Raw genomic sequence first — 19,322 nt, 5'->3', positions numbered from 1 at the left:
TCCATTTCCTCCATTTTTTCCAAGTTCCTCTAATAGAGAGAAAAGGGGGGGAGGGAATGACCACCCTACCCCTGCCCAAACATATTGTTCAGGTGGGGTCCACCTCCCTCTATTAGAGAAACTTGGGGCAACGTAGCGGGCAGGAAATAGAACAGATAAAAATACGAGGTACTATATAGCACACCATATTTGTTTTTTATATAGGGATTGTTAGAATGACACCTTTATAATTGTATTTAAAACATTAACTTTCTTTTGATTACCTCGTGTCTTGCTCCTAAACATTCCATAAAGTAAGGGTAAAAGAGTGATTTATCATTATGTCATTTTTCATAGATTGTCTTAGAATTTTATTCATCATCAAGGGATGAAAAGATTTTTCACTCATTATAAAAGAAAAGTTACATTGTGGAACAAAAAAATAAGGTTACAAGTTATTTGACACATAAAAGTGTCAATAAAAAAAAAAAATCTTTTACAAAACTAAATTAATAGTGAAATTTTTTTTTTGAAGGTAAGTTCTTCTGCACATACCTCTACACGTACCATTATGTACATATTAGGTGCCAACATCTCTCTCTAGGGTATACCCCTCTTCAGCCTTTAAATAACAAAAAGTGGAATCTGGCTCACCGTTCTCGTACGGGTCTGAGCCACACGTATGGAATCTAAGAATGGAACTCACACTCGTAGATTCCATCTGTGCGGTTCAGACCCATATGAGAATGGTTCTCGTACGAGAACCTGAACTGCACTCCCATTATTGGCAACTTACATGTACGTGCAGAGGATCTATTCACATTTTTGTTTTCCTTTCTCATTTGTTAACAAATCGACAATCCCTCCTGATCTCTCCTTCTTGTCCAGTGAGCACATCAATCCTTCCCATTCGAACCATGGCCTTCCCAAACTCCCTGTTCCACATGTCAGTATCAAAGGCCATCTGCTCTACTATCTCACGAGTTTGAGGGTCCTCCATCAGCACTTGATCCGAATAAAGCAAACCTTTCCCAGCCAATAACCTCACGTAGTAGAAGTTATCGAGCGTTGTTGGGGTGATGTGATCTAAGTGTACCAGAGGATTTCTGTCTTTCATGACCTCTGGGCAAGCTAGCTTTAGCGTGAAAGCAAAGAGCTGGTTAAGTTGTGGGTCCATGGTTTGGTCTTGGCTGAAGTTATAGAGCCTCTTGTCGAAGGTAGAGCAATGGGCAACTCCAATGGAATGTGCCCCCAACAATGTCACCATATCATGCAAGCTCAGACCCTTCTGGGCAAACATCTTAGCCATGTAACTAACATTGCTGGAGGATTTGGGAAGGTTCTCTATGCTGTCTTTGGCTTGGGAAACGAGTCCATCATGGCGACCGGCTGGGACGTAATAGTAGTTAAGGCCAGAAGCTACAGAGGCGTCACGGGAGACGAATGCCACAATGTCGGCACAGGAAACGGTTTCTGGGCATTCATTCTCGAGGCGAGCTTTTGCCTCGTAGATGACTTCTAATCCTCTTACGCCAATGTTCGCTCGTGACGTCATCTCTACAGGTTCCCTTGATGGGTTTTCGTCCAATAGGATTGAAGCATCACACCCCTGTTTCCATTCCAATCACCATCGTTATGTTTAGATGCCAGTAAAAAAAACATAATAAGACAAAAATAATGATTATATAATGATTGATTTATGTGTTTTTTTTTTAATTATCTTCAAATTCAAAATTTTTTTAAATTAAACAAAATTCAGGGAAATTAGGAAAGTGAAATAGAGTTTCCCTTATCCACTTCTCCCATAAGATTGAAGTAAGAAAAAGGGAAATTAGAAGGAGAGAGAAAAAGGGGAATTAAATTACATTGACGAAACAATCATGGAAAAGCATGCGAACAAGGGCAGCGGCAACACCAAGATCGGAATTTATGGCTTCTGTGACGGCCTTGTTGATGATATTCTCAGCCTGGGGACATGTATTTTTATAGTAATTGACGTGAAGATTATGTCCATCTCCTTCACTGCGGGCGGCAACCGGAGCTGATAGGACCATCCAGATAATACTAAGAATGGTAATCACAGCCATGGTAGGTGGTTGGTGGTGGTGGTGGTGATGATGATGATGATGGCTATTGACTCGACCTGTAAAAAAACTTTTTCTTTTTCTATTTGGTAGTAGCTGCAAAAAAGCATCCGCAGAAGAGAGTGGATATCTGATTTTGTATGGAAAGGGAGGGGCTCCAGTTTTATAGCTCTCTTTTTTTTGTTTTATCGGTCCAGGAAGATTGAAGGACTTCTGGTCGCTGGCTAGGGAACCGACAAGTGGAAGTCAAGAAAAAAATAAAAAAAAGATAAAAATTATGTTGATATAATAGACTGATTTATGTGTCTCTTCTTAAATTCAAAAATTTTCTTTTCTTGACTTCCTATTAGATAAAATTATTGAACCAATTGACATTGAAGGGTAGGGATGTCAATTCGAGACCCAGCCTGGCCCGACACGTTTAGTAATCGGGTGGTCCTAGTGAGAGGTCTTAGTTCGTCGGACGCCCCATCGGACTGACCGAATGCTACCTTGACCTAGCTCGACCTATTTGCTGTTTTTGAAACCTTGTGAACTGAATATATATAAATTTTAGTGGCGTGTTTGATCTTTGGATGATCGATCCGATTTTAACTTAATATGGGTCTTGAAAATTTTCAGATCTTGGTCGATGGATGAGGTTATTAATACACACATATATGTTATAATATAGTCTCACTCTCATATCAAAACTGAAGCACTAGCTTGATCCCATGTAACATGAGTAAGCCCAGAAGACATTGGACTTTGAGTGATATCTCGATTAACTTATTTACCATATTTTGAGGACCGCATGATTAGGATTTTTTTTCACTGTTGATAAAAAAATAATAAAACTAAGAAGTGAGGTAAACAAATAAAAATTGTTTATTCTAATACTCTTAATCTGTTAAGGCCCAGTTAAGGCCTGTTTAGAGTTAAACATGCCCACAGCCCGATTACACTAGTCTGATTATAGCATGAAGCCTGACCTAGTCCGACTAGGCCCGGCCTGAATACTTAAACGGGTGTCTCGGTGCAAGCTTAAGCACTGTGAGGCCCAATTAGGCCCGACTGGTTGACACCCCTATTGAAGGGTGTCAATTTAGAAAAAAAATGGGTTCAATTTTGATTTTGATAATTGAAACTTCATTCGATTTGATTCAATTCAGTTTTTTTTTTTTTATGTGAAAAATTATCGTTTCAAATCAATCAAATTGAATAATTGTAAGCCATATAAATCGAACCCTAACTTAAGGGTGTCAATTGCTCCGATTTCAGTATGGCTTATATTTTGACAAGGTGAAATCAATTAAAATTAAAATTGTTTGTATATGGTTTGATTTTACCAGTTTCTATTCAATTTTTCGTTATCCAGTTTGTAGTGCCGATTTTGAGAAACAATAATGAAAACAATCTCAGGTCTATTCTTGTGTGTCCCCGTTCTCTCCTAATCTCCTCCATTCATCTTGTTTCCTATACCTATATGTTAAAAAAACCATCCCATCTTCACCCATCTTTTCCCTTTCTTATTCCTTTGTATACCATTTTTTTTTTCTTCTTCACTCTCACATGATAAACAAACTATCACCTCAATTATTAGGTAGAGTTTTGTTAATCCATCCATTAATTAACATAATCCATCATTTTCAATTTATTTTTGACCATATATATATATATATATATATATATATATATATATTTATAATTAGTCCAAAAACATTTTTAATGTTTTTAAATATTTTAAGTATGATTCAACAATTGTAATTTATTAAATTAACTATTATTTTATTAATTAACTCAATTGATACATAAGCTAGTATTCAAAGAAGAAGTACGTACCAGTTTCTATTCGATTTTTCTTATTCTCACTCAATTTAAAATCATCGTTTTTTATATTACAAATTAAAAATCAAACTAGGAAAAGAACCTATGAAATCAAAACCATATCATTTCTCGACTATTACCATATTACATGGAAGTGCAGAGTATCCAATTCCCCTTTTTTTTTGTTTTTTCCTGTTTCTCATTTGTTAACAAATCGACAATTCCTCCTGATCTCTCCTTGTTGTCCAGTTAGCACACCAACCCTACTCATCCGAATCATGGCTTTTCCAAACTCCCTATTCCACATGTTAGGATCGTTGGCCATCATCTCTACTATCTCACGAGTCTTGGGGTCCTCCACCAGCACTTGATCCGAATAAAGCAGACCTCTCCCAAGCAAGAGTCTGACGTAGAAGAAGTTATCAAGTCTTGTAGGGGTGACGTGATCGAGGTGTACCTGAGCATCTCTGTTCTTCACCTCTGGACAAGCTAGCTTTAGAGTGTAAGCATAGAGTCGGTCGAGTTGTGGGTCCATGGCTTGAACTGCACTAAAGTTGTAGAGCCTATAATCGAAGGCAGAGCAATGAGTGACTCCGAAGGAATGTGATCCTGACAATACCACCAAATCAAACAAGTTCATCCCCTTCTTGGCAAACACCCTACCCATCTCAGTCACATTGCTGGTGGATTTGGGTAAGTTCCCTCTGGTGTCGTTAGCTCGGGAAACGAGCCCATCACGGCGGCCGCCTGGGACGAGGTAGTGGCTAAGACCGGAAGCTACGGAGGCATCACGGGCGGCGAATGCCACAATGTCAGCGCAGGAAACTGTGTTGGGGCATGCCTTCTCTAGACGAGTTTTTGCCTCGTCGATGACTTCAAATCCTCGTACATTGTTGTTTGCTGGTGACTTCATCTCTATAGGTTCTCCTGATGGGGTTTCATTTAATAAGATTGAACCATCGCACCCCTGTTTACATCCCATTCCACCATCATCATAATCGTTATGTTGGATATCAAGAGAAAACAAAAATATATAATAAGATAAAAATCATTTAATAATTGATTTATGTATCTATTTTTCTTTTTTAAAATAATAATAAAAAATTTTGAAAGGGTAAAAAGAAGAGAATTAAATTACATTGACGAAACAATCATGGAATTGGAGGCGAACAAGGGCAGCGGCAACACCAGGATCGGAAATGATGGCTTCTCTGACGGTGTCGGAGACGATTTGCTCAGCCTTGGGACAAGTATGTTTATAGAGATCGACGTGAAGATGACGTCCATCTCCTTTGCCGCGGGCAGAAGCAGGAGTTGATGAACCAAGGACCATGCAGGTGAAGGTAAGAATGGCAATTGTCAGAGGCCTCACCATCATTGCCATGGTGAGCGTGGGTGGTGATGGCGGCTCTCCCTACAGAAACCCTTTTTTTTTTTTTTTCTTTGGTTAAAGAATCTGCAAAGAAAGCGTTGGCAAAAGAGAGTGGATTTCTCTTATCTATGGAATGGAACTCTATTTTTAGTCAGTCTAGGAAGGTTGAACAAGTCTTCTGGTTGTTGATGGAAGGGAACAGACTGTTATGTTAGGTTATGTTTGAATCATAGTTAGAAAATCGGGTTTTGACCGGGGTGTGTCGTCCGAATCAAGTCTTCTTAGGCTTTGTTTGATATGTGATTCATTATTTTATCGGGGTTTTTCCTATATATATTTTTTTAATTTTTACTAATTTATACATATTTATTGTATTTAAAATTTTAAAAACGTGATTCGTCTTGATTGGGTTTGACAAGGCTAAGTCATCAGATTTTTCTAAAGACGAGTCTGAGTCAGAAAGTTTTCCAACTATAGTTTGAATGCCAAGAATAAAGAAGAAAAGGAACAAAAAATTATGATGAGATAATTAAGGGTGTAAATTGGTTCGGAACCAAATCTTAGTGTGATCCAGATCCGGATCAACCCCTGCTTTGGTTCTGAATTCGATACTCGTACCAAACCTTAACGGTTTTGGCTCCTATTCGATTCCAAATTTCAGTTTCTATACGGTTTGGATCTGGTTCCTATACTTGGTTTATACTTTATATATAGTATAATATATTATCTAGTAGTATTATAAAATCTAATACTAATATTAGTAAAATATATATTATAATATATTAGTATTATAGTGTATTAACATACTATAATATTAGTATTACACTATATTAATATATTATAATATACTAGTACCTCAATTCATTTGGTTTCGATGATCCAGGAGCAATACCAAAGTGTTTCAAAGAAGGGAAGGGTTACCATGACGTAGGTCTGCTTCCGGCCTAGATTAACCTAAGTGAAATGGAGTCTCTATGAAACTTCATACACCTTAAAGTTCATAGGACGAAATGAAATTTTTTGAGGTCTCTACATGCATTATGACTAACATTGAATGGGCTGAGTATTCACCTTATCAATTATCAAATCAATGCCGGTTTTATTTGGCGTTGAAATTGGCACCTGAATCGGACTGAACCAATTATTTGTCAGGATGTTGTTCTCTTATTCTCTCGAATTCATAGAGTAAGATATCGATTTCTCAATAAGATCAATTTTGTTGATTGCATGATGGATTCCCTTGAAAAACATTGGCTCGCGTGTAAACGAGGATCTCTGCCTAACTGAGCTATAGCCTTGCGCTTGTGATAGATATTTTATCATGTAGAAACTATCTTGTCAACATAAGTATTTCATGATCGGACATGATAGCTTTTTTTCATCAACTGATATAAATATCATAAATATCAGTTAGTCCGCTATAACCGCCGGTTCCTTTAGTTATGGATTTTAACCAAATGCTATTCGGTTTGATTATGGTTATTCGGTTCTAATGTGACATCCTTACACATAATGATTGATTTACGTGTAATTTATTTTTTTGAATTTTTTTCTTGACTTCCAAACGTAACTTTAGTTAAAATTAGTGGAGTCAATTGACATTGAAGGATGTCAATTTAGAATCAGAATCAGAAAATTATTCAGTTTCAATTTGTACATATTGTATCCTGAACCGCACGAAAATGAATCAATAAACTGAAATTGAAAATTATTCGGTTTCAATTCTTCTCCACTCTCACATGATAAACAAACTATTTCTTCCATGACCGGGTAGGGTTTATACGTTTAGTTAATCCATTTTAACACGACCCATCATTTTCAATCTGTATTTGAACTATATATTTTATAGTTAGTCCCTAAACATTTTACTTATTGTATATTTTAAGTAGGATGCAACAATTTTTGTTTATTAAATTAATCATTATTTATTAATTTATTCAATTAATGCATGGATGAGTATTCTAGTGAGAGTTTTATTGGTTTCTATTCGTTTTATCCGATTCGTACTGTTCCATTTTGACACCCTTAAATCCTGACCTAAATCATAGTAAACCCTAAAAAGTAAAACACGAGTTCTAATATTTCATTTTTCATTGTTTCTTTTGTCTTCGTTTGAAGAGACTGAATAAGTTAAGCCGAATTATCAAGACCATATACGAACCGAATGATGCCGAATACAGTAAACCCAATAAAATCGAAACCGATTCAGTTTGAGGGATATGAAAAATTTTCAGTTTCAATTTGTGCATATATAGTGTATCCTAAACCGAACCAAAACTGACCCCATAAACTGAATCTGAATCGATTGACACCCTTACACTGAATTACTACAGCACATACGTTTTCTAACCGATCTGTACTACGGTTATGTTAGTCAAAGAACCAAGTGGGCCACCGATCCCCATTCAAAGAAAAAAAGTAATCAGTTAGTTAATCTTTTATCCTACGAATTAGGAAGTGATTAACTAAAAACAGCTTAGCTTGCCACCTACAAATGCTTGGAAGTGGTTAACTAAAACAGCTTAGCTTTCCACCTACAAATGCTTGAATATGCAGATCGACATGATCTGCCAATGGCATAAAGGGTTTCATATGAAGTCAGTACTTAACATAGTTGTCACGGCGGTTAGGCGACCCAAGGCGTTGGAGAGGGCAAAAATTTAAGGCGGCAACAAGTAAGCAACCATGGCGTCCAAGGCGCCTGCCTAGGCGACCAAGGCGCCCAAGTCAACCAAAGCGCCTGGACGCCGACGCCTTGACAACGATGGTGCTTAAGCCTTTGGGTCCATATGATCAGGCAGAAATTTTGACACAAGGGACTTCCAAGATAAAACAAGCAGACAGAGGTGCAACTTATACAAGTTTCATGATCTGCTTTGTGTACTCAGAAACATTTAATGATATAGAAACCTCCTGAAGCATCACCATGAATCTGAACAAATTTCTGAAGCTGCCAACATTATTAGCATCCTGCATTTAGATTTTGTAAATTCCAGGATATACTAAGGCCAAATCCACCATATATAAAAAATGCTAGGAGGGGGAGTGAGTAGAACATGGAAAAGGATTTAAAACTGAAATTTTCTCTGCTCACATTGCTGGGGATAGCACATGAAGGTAACAATGGCAGACGTTTCTTTACACACTGAGCAAGATCAAGAGAAGCAACTGATGGTAAACATGGACATGATCCAGAAATGATATTATTATAGTACATCAGAGTGAACCAGTGTTTGGATGCAAAAACACTCTTAATTTGCACCTTGAACATTATGATAGTATAAATCAAGAAGGCAAAAACTTTTCTCAGCTTTTGGAGGAGATGCACTTTCTCAGTCAAGTAAAACCTTACGATCCATGAGGATGATGCGATATGAAATCCACACAACTTAGAGTCACAGTGGTCACTTGATCGAGCAGAGTTGCTGAGCTCTTTTAATTCAGAGCATTCAGTTCAGTTTAAGGAGTGACACACATCTCAACAATAATCTTGTTCATGAATCAAAGGTCCACCTTTTCCTGAATGGATAGTGTTACTTATAACACACAATTGTCAAGTGTCAACAACCCAAAGGGGCATAGTTCAGTGGTTCAGTGACAAAGTATACAACAATTGTTCCCAGAGTTCAGGATAGCAAATGCTTTAATATGCTGGGGGTTTCATACCATTCTCCAAACATGCAGAGCATTAAAGGTACACGAGCCTAATAAAAGGATAAATCCATCTGCAAAATAGATATACTTTCACAAAAAATGACTAGTTTCAGCATCAGATAGTGAGCAACCTTTATTTGTAGGAGTTGTATAAACTTTGGGAGAGTGCTCTCTCCACTGCCCATGAAGATAGGGTCTCTCAACAGGCCTTTTTTTTCTACCACATGGCAATTTTGCTGTCGCAGACACATTTCTCTCCATCAACCAGTCAGCCTATACTTATGTGGCAAGTTTCAGTGAAAAGCATATTGCCACATGGAGAAATAAGGCTTTAAAGAGAAGGGTTAAAAAATCCAAAACCATATTGCCACACGATGAGCCATATGTCCAAATGGCCAGGAAAATTGGCATACGGATGATCAGAACAGTAACCACATCGAAAAAAACCATGGCCTGTGGGCTGAAGCTATTTCCAATGGCTGTGGAGAAAGCCTTATTTCCCATAAATTTTAGTGTCAAATCTACTTACATTGGAGAAGAGAGAAAATATGGAATTTTACTGTTGGACGATATAAAGCTCTTGCTTTGCTATATAGTAGCGTCCAATAACACTCCCCGGCTCCATCACAAACTGCTCCTGAAAGGTTCCCATCCTTTTACTGGCCATGTCAAGTGAAAGATCTTCGAAATTGGGCATTCCCTCTAATTGCACTCCTTCTCCACATATAAGGAACTGGTTCCCAATTATAAACGACCCCGATACACGAATTGCAATTCCATATTGACCATGTGCGCGACACTGAAGTTTCTCCACAACATGCACAAGTCTTTCAGTGGGCCAGTCACCAACTAATGACCTCCGAAGGTTTGACAAAGTTGCAAAAATATCATTTGGGCCAATAGATATTTTCTCCGAGAAACTAGCAAGAAAGGAAGTGTGCATTAATAACTGAGAGGTCAGAGCACCCCTGCTTCTCCAAATGCAAAACTAATTTGAGTATTTCAAAGTTACATTCTCAATATATCATCTTTTACTAGCATTGTATCTAAGGGATTAAGCCCATTTCTCCTCCCCTTTGGCCCTTATGCTAACAAACATGCAAAGATCCCTAAAATTCTTCTCATGACCTTCACCTTCAATCGAAGAATGCAAAGAGCTCATTCTTGTTACCGTTCTACATATACCTATTTCCCCAAAAATAATGGTTTCTGCCAACTTCAGATGCCTCCCCTCAATTTTCTGAAATCTATTGCCCTTACGTTTCCTTACACATTGCTGGTAGACCCCTTATAATAAGAAATCATCAGTTAAAAGTTAAAATCAGCATCTGTTCATATAAACATTTTAGAATCCCAAAAATTACCCTCAACAGACTTGGAGCAGTTGATGGTAGCTTGTAAGCATTTTCTACTCCACAAAACTAGGTTCACATTAACATGCGTTCAATGCCATTTTTGGTTATTATCTTAGCTATAAATGAAGGTATTTTTTGGAAACAGCCTCTCTGTGAAGCAGGGGTAAGGCTGTGTACATTATGACCCTCTACAGACCCCGCAGTGGCGGGAGCCTCAGGCACTGGGTACACCCTTTTTTGTAAATGAAGGTATTTTCATCACGATGGCACTCAAGGAAACAAAAAAAATAATGAGTGAAGGGTGTTTTGATCAAATTATACATCTAGTTAATGATATCATTGTTTCAATAGCCCAAGGGAGGCATGTAAAATCTCAAGAAAGGTGAGGAGAGCCATTTAAATTCGTCAGAAACTAGGGGAGGGGTCAAACTATAATTTACCCTAATAATAATACAACCCAATGAGGCCTCATCCCAGCTAATATTATCAAGCACTATTTGGCAAGTGTCACTCAAGGAGGTGTATGGAAAATCATAAGTACCTGAATGTTGAAGATGCATCATACAAGTTCTTTGTATGATGCCAGAGCTCATCAGGTCCATCAAAAAGTAAGTAGTAGTGCATAGTAAGCATCTGTTGCAGAAAAAATAGAAATGAAATTGTTAAATTGATTCTTATTAAGGATACAAGAACTGAATGATGATTTTATTCACAATCAATAGAGAGGAACATGAAAATTAGGTGCTACTTGTCTAAAAAAGAACTTCCAGGGAAGGGGAAAAAAGGTTACACAAGTAGGATACTCCTCCAAATACATTCCCATTCTCTTGACACCATTTACTAATTAAAAAAGTAAACATTTTGAAAACTTCTTAACTTTTCTCTTCTAATAAAGTTTCCCTTTCGCAAGCACTGAGTTAAAGTTTCCTAGTTCACTTACAAAAGAAAGAATTCTACTAATTTTAATTTAGAATTTAATTTCAAGTATCTGGATACTTCCCATGTCAAAGTCCTAAGTAAGATATTTAGTACCCTGATTCTGATAATCTGTCACACTCTCCTCTCTAAGTGAACCCTGTTGAGAAATCGAAGGGTGGGGAAAAGCAACCTAGTTATATATTTCTAAGTACATTGTGATTTCAGTTTCATTGATAAACCAAATGGCATGGATGCATTTTTCTTGCCTTTTGAGGCATTGACAATTGTGTCCAGGGCATGCATAACAGTGGATCCCAGGTTCTGGTTTCCCACTGGATAGCCATTTCTAATTCCAACTTATCGAGACTGGAAAATGGTAGCACATATTGAAGGCAATTAGAGATTTGAAAATAGGCTAGTATTATGACTTACATCTGCTAAATCCTTCATCCTTTGCATTGGATCAAAAACACTTCGAACGAATCCTGCTAGGTCTACTCCGGCGTTCTCATACTTTTTAATAAATGGATGTGAAAGAAGCTGCCAGACATTCAGTACCAATAAATAATTAAATACTGTTGACAATCTGAAAATGAAAACCAATCAGGGGTTTCTCAAGAAAAGAACATAATAAAGATCACATCCTAATGAAACAACTCAAATTTCAGATCGTGTTTGAACTGGTACAGAGAGGAATTGCCTAAGTTTTGATAACAATATATGGGTTTTCCAGTAAATTGACACATTTAGTCACAGAACATATATTCTACCTTCCTATTAATGCTAATATTCATATAAACAATGTCTTCTGGAAAGGGAAGGGAAATATTTACATAAACAATGTATTGTGCAAGGGAAAGAGAGAACATACATTTTGATTTCCTATAAATGCTTTCTGGCTTACCTGGTCCGCTGTTGGTCTTGTATCTGGATCCTTTTGCAAGCAAGCATCAATGAACGAACAGAATTCTGGTGAAAGTGAGTATTTAGATGGTGATGGTGATGGGTCATCCAATATCTACCATAAAGTGGACAGGCTTGTAAGCTGCTAAACAAATATGTGGGCAGTAGAAGGAACAAAACAACATGTGGAAGTTGAAAGTTGCCATCAGAATGCATAAAAGCATGTTAAACAGAACCAGGAAATAGTAAATTCCAAGATGAATGCATTATAGAAATTCCCTCGGATGTATGAGCACACATACACAAACAAAAAAATCAGGGGCAGAAAAATTCGGAAGAATCTGGATTTTTTTTTTTGGTAAACGAAGAATTTGGATTTGGGTTGGACAATAATCTGATGTACTCTAGCGGCCTGAATTGGACCCTAATTTTGGACTAGGACTTGGAAGCATGCACACACACACACACAAGCGTGGTGTCCCACCCCCTACCAGCGCAAGCCTGGACATGAAGACAATGATGCAAATTCAAAATGTCCTGACTGTTTGGATTATATATAGAAGACCTGACAGGGTTATTGTCTCTGGCTCAACAGATTTATCAGATATTGAATCCAGTTCATCAAGTTGACACAGATCATTCCCAAACTAGCAGGAGGACTTAATATGAGACAACAAAAGAACATCACTGTAGGCTACCAGATGTCCAGAAAAGAGTTCATCTAGGCCACCCATGATAAGAACCCTTCCCATGTATCTAGGTTCAAGAAGGTTGGATATGTTTTTACCCCTTGATTAGAATTTGGTTGTCAAAGACTTCCAAGAGAAGCATGAATTCAGAATGTAAACTAAAATTGAATGAAGAAACTATTCAAATAATTAATTAAAGGTACATCACCTGTAACATAAGATTAACAGGTCCTTCATTAGCAGTATATGGGAATTCTCCGGTACCACATTCAAATAAAGATAGTCCAAGGCTCCAAATGTCAGCTGGATAAGAATAGGTCTCATTTCGAATTCTCTCAGGGGACATATATGTAACAGTTCCAACGAAAGTAGCACACTGGTGAACCACATCCAAAAATATGTTAGCCAAATCTCTGATACTTGATCTCCATATCAACAAAATAGAAACAGCAGCCAAGACAAATGAAATGGAAAGAAAAAGGACTCTCCTAGACAAAAAAAAAAAAATCAAATATAACGATACCAAGTTATAGAGGAATATAACCCTAAGCATACATAAATGTAGGACCACAAATCACTGACCATTGCCACTGAATTCTCCAAACCAGCACTTATGCCAAAATCAGTAATCTTTGGCTCCCCCTTGAGATTCATAAGCAAATTTGCAGGCTTAATGTCTCTGTGAACTAAATATCGTGCTCCATGTAAGTAGCTCAGTCCCTTCACAAATGACCCCAAAAATAAAAATATAAGCACACGAGAGAAATATTTCATGCAACAAAATAATGTTAGTCTACCCTAAAAGGGAAAGCATAGAGTAAAACAAGAGAAGATGCTTACTTGTAGGAGTTTTTGAACCATAGATGAAAGAACTGGTTCTGGTATACATTTTCGCACTCTTAAAACATCCGCCAGAGACCCCCCATCCATATATTCCAAAGCTATGCTTATTTGTCCTGAGTCAGGGGTATAAAATGCTCCATGGAATTCCACTAAACCCTGGTAACAAGGTGCCTCACATAATGTCCGTATCTCATTAAGAAGCTGTTGCCTTTTCTCCTTGAATACACCCAAAATAAAAATAAAAACTATGTAAGAGAAAACAAAAACTAGCATCTTCATCAAATTTTCAATCTCAATTCTTGAATTCTAATCCATTTTTTGCCAGGTTATGCACAAGTTTTTGGTTTGCACGTATCCCAGAAGCAAACCTGGTCAATTCAATCTCAGAGTACAGCTGCAGTAATACACTGAAAATTATCACTGTTGTAGATCATTAAAACTTCTTCCATTTTAATTTCTTATACTTAAAAATATTTCCAATATATTGGGCGAGCTCTGGCGGCACGGTTAAGTTGCGCTATTGCAACCTGTTGGTTGCTGGTTCAAAACTTGGAATCAGCCTCTCCTGCAAAGCAGGGGATAAGGCTGTGTACATTTGCCCCTCCCAGACCCTGCAGTAGCGGGAGCTTCGTGCACCAGGATGCTCTTTATACTTAAAAATATTTCCAATATAGAATGCTCAAGTACTGTAAAGCAATATGGGAAACGGATCCCATGTTCCACACCCATTCATGTGGACTTCACAAGGTTGTCTTAGAGTGAATTGAAGAATTACACTACGGTAGTCATCCAAGTGCCAGCCTGTAAGGTGGGTGAAACCAAACCATACTGAATTTTTCCATGGGATGCAAGAAAAAGTAATTTTAAGTGACATAGTTAACTCTTTATTGAGAGGTTGATCATAGATTTGAAAAAAAATATAAAAGAAAATTGTGAAAAGTTAAAAAAAAGTTCTACAAGCACTCCTGCATCATTTACATGCAACTATATTGCTTATAATTTATTCTGGAAAAACACAACTTCATTGTATTGATCTATTATCCTTTGCAAGGGCTTCCAGAAAGCTGACTTATAAGGGCTGTAACTGCGGTAGTGCCATTTTCTAATGTTGTCCAAACTTCTGAGAATTCAATTCAAGTAGAACTGTGTTTCATGTTCTTTTTGCAGTGAAGTAATAGAAAGTAATGCCATTTAAATAAATAAACAAGCTAGAGTCCTTTAGATAGTGACCAAGTTCAACAGCATTTCCACATCTCTACATGGATACACATTGGATAAGAGCATCATGGGATTAAAGTTTGGCCAGTAATCAATAGCAAAGACCCCTAACTGAATGGACACATAGTACTTGATTTTATCACTGGAAGACACAAACCATTCACAAGGAAGTAATCATCCATACCACAAGTCAGACCTGCCCAATTCTAGTTAAGAAAAATACCTCCTCCCTCCAGATTGGTCAAATATTTCCATAAAATGACTCAAATGTTATCGAAGCTGAATATTTTAGGTTGCAAGAAGGCAGTGTTCTCAGCATCTGCCCTAGACAATGCCTAGACAACCAACCAAAGAAATACGCTTAATCGCTTTATATATATATATATATATATACACACACACTAAACCCTAAACCATATATATTTACTACACCTTAAACCCTAGATCGCATACATTCTCGATATATACTATATAAAAAAGTTGTCCCTATGTCCCACAAAGATTGTCCTCCCCCTCTGTTTTGGCTGTCCCAATATTTTTGTTCGTCTCACAAAAAAAGCAGTGAGTTATTATGAAGCTTATGTTTAATCCCATAGCATTGAATACCGGAGTCATTAATTACCCAACTTAAATAAAGTACATAAGTAATGGAAGGGCAACATTGCGAATGAGGGGGTTTTAGTGCCTTAACCACTCCTTAACCTTTGGGCTTTTTCAAAGAGGTACAGTCATTGTGGGACAGAGGGAGTAATGTATTTATGATCTGCTTAAGGCACTGGGTGATTGCCTCAAGAGTCTAGGCACTATGTTAACCAGAAAATCTATCACTATGCTTATGCAGGCATTGTGACAACCTTGATAAGGAAGTCTGATCACACGAAAGCACTGTTGCAGCAGACACACACAATCCTGAGCTGAAAACAAATAAAGACCAAGATTTTTCATTTGAATAAACAGTAAATATTCAAAGCAAGAGGAGCCAAACCTTTTCAAATATATTAATCTTCTTAAGGGCTAAAATTCTGTGAGTGGGTACATGGATAGCTCTCTGAACAACACTGCTTGCACCACTACCTATGGCTCCAAATATACGCATCTCACGTGAAGCACATCGATATGTCTTTTCACTGTCATCTATTTCATCTATAAGTCCAGATGTCCGCTTATGCAATCCAAGCTCATTGATGTTGTATATTCCACAGGATCTGCTTAGCAAGTTAACAGTCCCACCATCTGATACCTTCAGGAAAGAAGAAGGGTATCAGAGAGAACTTGTCCCAAAATTTCCAGTACTTTGCATTCCAAACCACAAATAGAATAATAAGGACTTACCATATAAGATTCACAGGGGTCCAAGGGTGTTCCAATTGAGAAGTCCTCAACATTGAGAAGAGGTGTAAGCTTCTTTTTCAGCTCCTCTAACCCAGCCATGTCAATTCACCACTTGTTTTACTCTAAATAAATAAAACTGAAAATCAGCCTCCTAAATAGCTGTCCCCCCCCCCCCCAACATAATGAACAATCAGAGTCATTCACGCATGAGTAATAAGCCAGCCTTACCCATAGATTTAAGTTGACCTACTGATTTTCCTTATCTGCAGCTTGAAGGTACCTCATATTCCAGGCTTACTTGAATCAAGGATTGCAGGGTCAACGCGATACTATTAAAAAGGACAATTCTCATTGTCATAAAATAGAAAACGAATCATATTTTTTATTTAATAACTAAAAAGGTTCTTTGAGATTTGAAAACATGGAATGGTACATTAAGGGCTCCTGTAACCTTCGAACATTTGTCTGTTGTATGACCTCAAAGTGCTAATGAGGCTGCTGTACGACCTTCTCTTTGGATACAGAATCCTCTTCTGACAAGCACAAATATAAGTAGAGATGGTCCAATAAATCTAAATGTATCAATAAAAATTATTAAAAGCACAAGAAAATCTCAGAATTAAGTTGAATAAGATAATAGTATTCTACAAACTTATACATAAATTCCTGAATATAGCAAGTTCAGTATCTTACCTACATTTTCACTTGTTTGTCAATGAATCAATTAATAATAACATGAAGCTTACAAATTGACATTATTACAAAAACTAGGTGTATCAAGTACAATATTCTTCCAGCCAGGACCAAACTTCAATCAGGACATCACCGATTGCAATGTATGATCATATTTAAGCCATCATCCTCCCCCAAATTAATCTCAACCATTCCACTAGGGGTAAGGGCTGGAGAGAGCGAGAGAGAGATCCACAATGAACTGCATGAGTAATTAGCACTGGACTTTCCAAACCACAAATCAACCCATTCAACAGAGATTATCTAGTACCAAATTTCTGAAATTGAAAATCCCATCTTATGACTGATCTCTCTGAATTCATTGGCCGATGGGAAAGCTAGCAATAATTAGTTTGGCTGCCACACACAGCTGGGATCCCAGTGTTTAGTTTCACTCTCCAATAGGGATGGATCCCACCGACCCAGCTAGGTGCCTCACCACAATCATTAAATACATATATGGCCCTATTTTTCAACTGGAAAAAAACAAAGGTACCCAATTGGCACAATATTTGAAGTTAATTGTGACGCAAAATTAAATTTGAAAGAAACAGTGAGCTCATATTGGAGAAACTGTTTGAGATAAAGCACCTTATAGTTCATCAAGAAAGGTGTGAAAAAAAAAATTCCAATGCATCATGCCTGAGAGCAGTTGAAAACCATATTAGGATCAGAATTCTATATACAGATCTGGATACAATTGTGGAACAGGTTAAAGTATTGTGTTACATTAGATATATCTACAGTGGCTTTTAATTGCATTGCTTTTCCAGTTTCCAATTCCAGACATTATCAATGTGATTTTACAATCAATTACTCTATTGATGTGGCTCAACTAAAATTTTCAAGTAAGTCTCATTTATTTAACTTTCTTTTAGTGCAATGCATTCAGCATAAGTTCATTTCTTTCTTAGATATGGCCATATGGGCCTCAATTTAGATGCCTCTTCAGGGTAAGCCTGTGATGCAATCATTAGTCAGAAAGAAATACCTAAGAGCCAAAACATTAACCAAGCTCAACTACTCCAAAATCGAATACTCCGGACCATCGAAGAAAACACAGGATTAATCAACGAAAGAAGAGGGAGAAAGTTTGCAACATTTCTATAACGAATAATTCTCAAAGGTAAATCGAAACAGTTGACCAGCTCTAGCAAGTAATGAAAACCCTAATTACTTTCCCAATTTGATAACCAAGCATACATAGAAAGATCATCAGAAATGTAGCATGTCATAATGCAAATATCGATGAGAAAGAGACAGAAAATTTTCGTTCCAAAGAAGAACATAACAAAATTTACGAAATCCAATAACTGATCTACAATCAAAAGAGACTCAGAAAGAAGGAAAAGAAATTTAAAGTTAAGATTCACACTTACAGGTGAAACGAGAGAGAAGTAGTAACTGAAGAAGAAAAAGAAAAATTATTTCTGGATTTTGATTTCGAGAAAAAAAATCTAATCTTTCTTTCCCCCTTTCCTCTGTTGAGTTCCTAATTCTTTCCTACTCGCAGCTTTCACATTCAACAAAAGTATTAGGAGAAACAGGACACGTGGTTAGTTCACATGTCGACAGGTGTTATGTGATAAAAATTTCTTCCACTTGGCCTTTATGATCCGTTAAGCTGTCTTTCAAACGAAACCGTTAACGGTTACCAAAAGAAGAAACTGTTAACGTATAACCGTTAAAGTTATAAATCGCTGCCGTCAGGGAGATTAAATCAGAAACTAGTTTTTTTTTTTTTTTTTCGGGTAAAGAAAATCAGAAGCTAGTTAAGTTTTCGTAATCATTATACGACAAGATTGTGTAATTAACTTCAAACATTTTATGTCAAATAGAACGTTACCTGGTTGTGTAGCTCTGCGCCTAGATATAAGATGCATGAAAGTTCCACCTTGCCCCCTATGAAATAAAAAAATTACATCTATATTAATGATCTTGCATGTGTTTTTATTAGTCTCCATGCTGATGCAGGTGTTATCTATCTCATCAGACAATGATCTTTTGTCTTAAATTTTATATTATTCTATAATAAAAAATACTTTTAATTTGAAAAATAGAATAAATTTTATATCTGAAAAATATAATTACCAAATATATTATCTTTTTAGTTTTATTATTATTATTTTTAGTATGAAATGGACTATTTATTAAAACGTGTGAAACACATGAACTTAGTGTTACAAGTAGGGATGTAAATGGATAACCGAAATCCGAATCCGAATCCGCATCCATATTCTTTTAGAGATATCTGGAAAAAAATTCGAATACTCCGATTAAAATCCGTCCGAAAAAAATTCCGAATACTTAATAATAAAAAATTAAGTAAATAATGATTTTGAGGGTTTTTGAAGATTAAACAAGTTCTAGAATATGATGAAAAGATAATCATGATCTAAGAGATATGGATTGAGAGTGAATTGTATCCGCTAGGGGG

The 19,322-nt window shown here is 36.9% G+C and overlaps 3 protein-coding genes across 6 annotated transcripts; all 3 read right to left on the bottom strand.

The window, feature by feature from the left end:
* Positions 1-812: 812 nt before the first annotated feature.
* Positions 813-2,066, bottom strand: LOC122672040 (peroxidase 5-like). The gene is made up of 2 exons (XM_043869549.1): positions 1,845-2,066; positions 813-1,588 (listed from the first exon to the last, which is right to left on the bottom strand). The coding sequence occupies exons 1-2, from the start codon at positions 2,064-2,066 to the stop codon at positions 818-820; spliced, it is 993 nt and encodes a 330-aa protein (XP_043725484.1). The 3' UTR covers positions 813-817.
* Positions 2,067-4,068: 2,002 nt separating this feature from the next.
* LOC122672039 (peroxidase 5-like) lies at positions 4,069-5,253 on the bottom strand. The gene is made up of 2 exons (XM_043869548.1): positions 5,008-5,253; positions 4,069-4,836 (listed from the first exon to the last, which is right to left on the bottom strand). The coding sequence occupies exons 1-2, from the start codon at positions 5,251-5,253 to the stop codon at positions 4,069-4,071; spliced, it is 1,014 nt and encodes a 337-aa protein (XP_043725483.1).
* Positions 5,254-8,719: 3,466 nt separating this feature from the next.
* LOC122671600 (mitogen-activated protein kinase kinase 3) lies at positions 8,720-18,282 on the bottom strand. Of its 4 annotated transcripts, none has more exons than XM_043868909.1 (11): positions 18,265-18,282; positions 16,154-16,686; positions 15,807-16,061; positions 13,601-13,819; positions 13,316-13,480; positions 12,969-13,136; positions 12,073-12,186; positions 11,601-11,708; positions 10,792-10,883; positions 9,425-9,815; positions 8,720-8,982 (listed from the first exon to the last, which is right to left on the bottom strand). In XM_043868909.1, the coding sequence occupies exons 2-10, from the start codon at positions 16,250-16,252 to the stop codon at positions 9,452-9,454; spliced, it is 1,584 nt and encodes a 527-aa protein (XP_043724844.1). In that variant the 5' UTR covers positions 16,253-16,686; positions 18,265-18,282; the 3' UTR covers positions 8,720-8,982; positions 9,425-9,451. The 4 variants fall into 4 exon arrangements, with proteins under 4 accessions (XP_043724844.1, XP_043724846.1, XP_043724847.1 ...); XM_043868911.1 differs by having other exon boundaries at positions 8,720-8,966; XM_043868912.1 differs by having other exon boundaries at positions 8,720-8,927.
* Positions 18,283-19,322: the final 1,040 nt, after the last annotated feature.

The sequence above is a fragment of the Telopea speciosissima genome, chromosome 8 (assembly GCF_018873765.1).
Source record: "Telopea speciosissima isolate NSW1024214 ecotype Mountain lineage chromosome 8, Tspe_v1, whole genome shotgun sequence".
Classification (NCBI taxonomy): domain Eukaryota; kingdom Viridiplantae; phylum Streptophyta; class Magnoliopsida; order Proteales; family Proteaceae; genus Telopea; species Telopea speciosissima.
This window is presented reverse-complemented; position numbering and strand designations above follow the sequence as displayed.

Bases quoted from the DNA above. Each gene is read 5' to 3' on its own strand.
- LOC122672040 (XM_043869549.1), bottom strand. From the start codon at position 2,066: ATGGCTGTGATTACCATTCTTAGTATTATCTGGATGGTCCTATCAGCT. The intron at 1,589-1,844 runs GTAATTTAATTC...GAATGGAAACAG, and splicing joins TCCATGATTGTTTCGTCAAT to GGGTGTGATGCTTCAATCCT.
- LOC122672039 (XM_043869548.1), bottom strand. From the start codon at position 5,253: ATGGCAATGATGGTGAGGCCTCTGACAATTGCCATTCTTACCTTCACC. The intron at 4,837-5,007 runs GTAATTTAATTC...GGATGTAAACAG, and splicing joins TCCATGATTGTTTCGTCAAT to GGGTGCGATGGTTCAATCTT.
- LOC122671600 (XM_043868909.1), bottom strand. From the start codon at position 16,252: ATGGCTGGGTTAGAGGAGCTGAAAAAGAAGCTTACACCTCTTCTCAAT. The intron at 13,820-15,806 runs GTTTGGCTCCTC...GGTGTATTCAAG, and splicing joins AGATTAATATATTTGAAAAG to GAGAAAAGGCAACAGCTTCT. The intron at 9,816-10,791 runs GTACTTATGATT...CTTTCTTGCTAG, and splicing joins GATGCATCTTCAACATTCAG to TTTCTCGGAGAAAATATCTA.